Source organism: Haematobia irritans, chromosome 3 (assembly GCF_050003625.1).
Source record: "Haematobia irritans isolate KBUSLIRL chromosome 3, ASM5000362v1, whole genome shotgun sequence".
Classification (NCBI taxonomy): domain Eukaryota; kingdom Metazoa; phylum Arthropoda; class Insecta; order Diptera; family Muscidae; genus Haematobia; species Haematobia irritans.
The window spans coordinates 175,583,640-175,586,578 of NC_134399.1; the positions used below are offsets into that span (position 1 = coordinate 175,583,640).

Below are 2,939 nucleotides of genomic sequence, written 5' to 3' on the forward strand. Positions count from 1 at the left end.
GTCCATAATTGTTTTAATATTAGGTTTATGTCGGTAGTGAAAGGGTTAAATAAAGTTTGTTTACCCGGCTCGTGGGCTCCGCAAGCTATGCTATATATATATATATAACTTACATGGATAATTGTCTATTGATGACAATAACAGCTACATAGCTACGCGGTTCGATTCTCCATCCAGGCGAGAGGTAAAGGTACTGAGAACTAAAAAACCTCGTGGAAGTGAGAAAGATGTGAGAGAAAATTAAATTAGCCAGAAAAGATTTTTTTTGAGTTAGTCTGTATTAAATTGTTTTTACATCCTGGAAAAGAATACACGTTTATCACAAAAAGTATATATTTTTCTTCCAAAGAAACTTCCTTACAGCGAAAAGCAAATGAGAAACGAAGTTTGTTTGTCTAAAATTTCGTTTTTCATAGGACGGATGTCCATGCACTGAATTTGCATCACATTTTAATGTGATGCGAAATCAGTGTTTTGGATGTGAATTAAAGAAATTTGTGATATTTAGCCAAATAAATAATTTTTATAATTTTTAATACATTCCAAAGCTTATCCTAAACGTTTGCTTAGAAGTAATTCCTGTGTAGTTAAAATAAAGAACATCTTTGGGAGGACATTTTTGTAACTTCCTTTAAAGTTGTACTTTTAGAACAACCTTTTTTTTGAGCAGTTATGGGAAGTTAATTTTAATGTGTTAATATAGAAAAGGTCCCCAGACAACTGTCCACATTTGGGAGGTGACCCGTTTACAGAGTGGGAGGTTTCACTGTACTCACATGAACCTAATTGTTTTCTCTTGTGAATTCTAAATTAGCTTTTCTATGTTTCTTTTATTTCAGGCTCCATGATATTCGCCTCTGCTGGTATGAATATGGCCATGGGTTTGGGATGGGCTGAATTTGATTTATACACTTTGCTAAATCACTTCTGTTATTCCTGGTTTATTGGTGTAATTATTGGAACTATTCTGGCGGTACCACTACGATATTTTATGCCGAAGAAATGGATAATGGTGAGATAGGGAAAAGATTTATTAAAATCTGAAAAACCAAAACAAAAACACAAATTCTCATATTTTCAGGCTGCAGCGGGTGTGCTCGTTCTAATTGGGGGCATCATATTCACCAGTGTCCCTCAAAATTACAATGCCTTACTGGCCGCACGTTATATTAATGGAATTGCTAATGGTCTGGCCACCGTACCCTTTCTAATACATGCCAGTGAGATATCTCTAGACTTCAGTCGAGGTAGATGCCTCACCAATGAACAATATTTCATAACATTCGGTGTAGTTCTTCAGATGATCTTTGCCTCGAATTGGTCCTCCGAAATAGCGTTTCCAGTAAATCGACTTCATGGAATTTTGGATATGTTTTTTGCAATTTTATCTGGCATTTTTCTTATTTTCTTTATTGAATCGCCAATTGATGAGTTACGCAAAGGTGATGAGACTGCTGCCTTGGACTGTTTGTCCCGTTTACAAAAACCACGAGGTGTCACAGCTCATATCCGCCTAGTGCTAGAGCAGCACAAGACCTATGTGAGAGATCAAGAAAATTTAACTTTGGGCGAAAGCTTCAAACAGGGTCTTCTGCCATTGTTAAAACTGCTTGTTTTTCGTAGTCTACCATTAGCCTTTTTCTATTCGCTGCCCTTGAATTTTATACTGAGATATAGTGTCCTACTCAGTGGTATAACATACATGCCTACTATAGCAGCTATTTGTCGTCTCGTTACTACCGCCATACCTTACGTATTAATTGATAGTAAGATGGGTCGAAAATTTTCCTCAACCATAGCCATTGTCATTCTTGGATGTCTACTAATCGGAGAATCCACTCTCTTTCTAAATCTCATCGATATGGTGAATACAAGAGGTCTATATACAGCCATGATCTTGTACATCGTGATACAGGCTTTCGTTGGCTTTTTTACTCCATACACTTCTGTCTATATGGGTGAAGCTTTTCCGTTGCGAGCTAAACCGTATTTATTGGCAATTTGTGTTATTGCCGAACAAATAATCCAGATAATATTGATCGAGACATTTAAGCTACCCTTTGGTAATGGTCTTTTGGTTGAGGGTATTATCACCGTGATAGTTGGTTTATGGCTGATGTTAAGCATGCCCGAGACCCGAAATACTTCCCTCGCAGAAGCTCAACGGCGCTTTGGAAGTTTTTTATATCTTAAAGCCAAGTGAAAAGGGCCTGTCTATGTATAAATAATAATAAAATTGTAAATAAAATGAAACATAATAAAAAAAAATTAAAAACCTCAAAAAAACATGATCAATAAGATTATTTTAAAACATATTTTTTATTCAATGAGCTTACAATATTTGCATGGAAAAATGGTAAGTACTAGGACTCATACAACAGTATCGTATGAAAAGTATTGCGTAGAACTTGGAAGATATATCACAAATATTCCTTCAACTACACGGACGGAAAAAGGCGGTGAAAATGTTCTTTTTGGATCCGGAAGTAGTGCAAAATTTGGACAGAAGCGATGAATTTAACATGGGCTTATCATAGGACGGAGTCCACAATTTCAACAAACGTTGCACTGAATTTGCACCACTTTTTAAGATATGATCCGAATTCAGTGTTTTGGATGCGTATTACACATTGTTTAATATTTTGCCAAAAGAAAATACGTTTTATACACTTAAAAAAATGTTGTCGTGAGGTCAAAGATTTCATGTCTTTAAAATACGAATGCAAATTTTACTTAGCATAGAAGACGCATTTTTCTAATATAAAGTTTTTATCCTTGTCCAAAAGGCGATAAACTTTTCAATGAAGTCGTATTGTCCTTATAATTAAGTGATTTCTCTTAAAAATGGGTATCATAACATGAAAGAAAAAATGTTTGGGCTAAGGTCAACTTGGCTTTGATAATTCAGAAAAATTCTTTAAATTTAATGAAATTGTCTT

General features: G+C 35.1%; 1 protein-coding gene across 1 annotated transcript; it reads left to right on the forward strand.

Annotated features, from left to right (window-relative positions):
- The first annotated feature begins 874 nt into the window (after positions 1-874).
- Positions 875-2,247, forward strand: LOC142229984 (major myo-inositol transporter IolT-like). The gene is made up of 2 exons (XM_075300587.1): positions 875-1,012; positions 1,082-2,247. The coding sequence occupies exons 1-2, from the start codon at positions 878-880 to the stop codon at positions 2,201-2,203; spliced, it is 1,257 nt and encodes a 418-aa protein (XP_075156702.1). The 5' UTR covers positions 875-877; the 3' UTR covers positions 2,204-2,247.
- The last annotated feature ends 692 nt before the right edge of the window (positions 2,248-2,939 follow it).

What these genes read in the sequence shown, in the direction of transcription:
- LOC142229984 (XM_075300587.1), top strand. Translation starts at nt 878, where the DNA reads ATGGGTTTGGGATGGGCTGAATTTGATTTATACACTTTGCTAAATCAC. An exon ending in TGCCGAAGAAATGGATAATG is followed by an intron (nt 1,013 to 1,081) that starts GTGAGATAGGGA and finishes TCATATTTTCAG; the next exon opens with GCTGCAGCGGGTGTGCTCGT.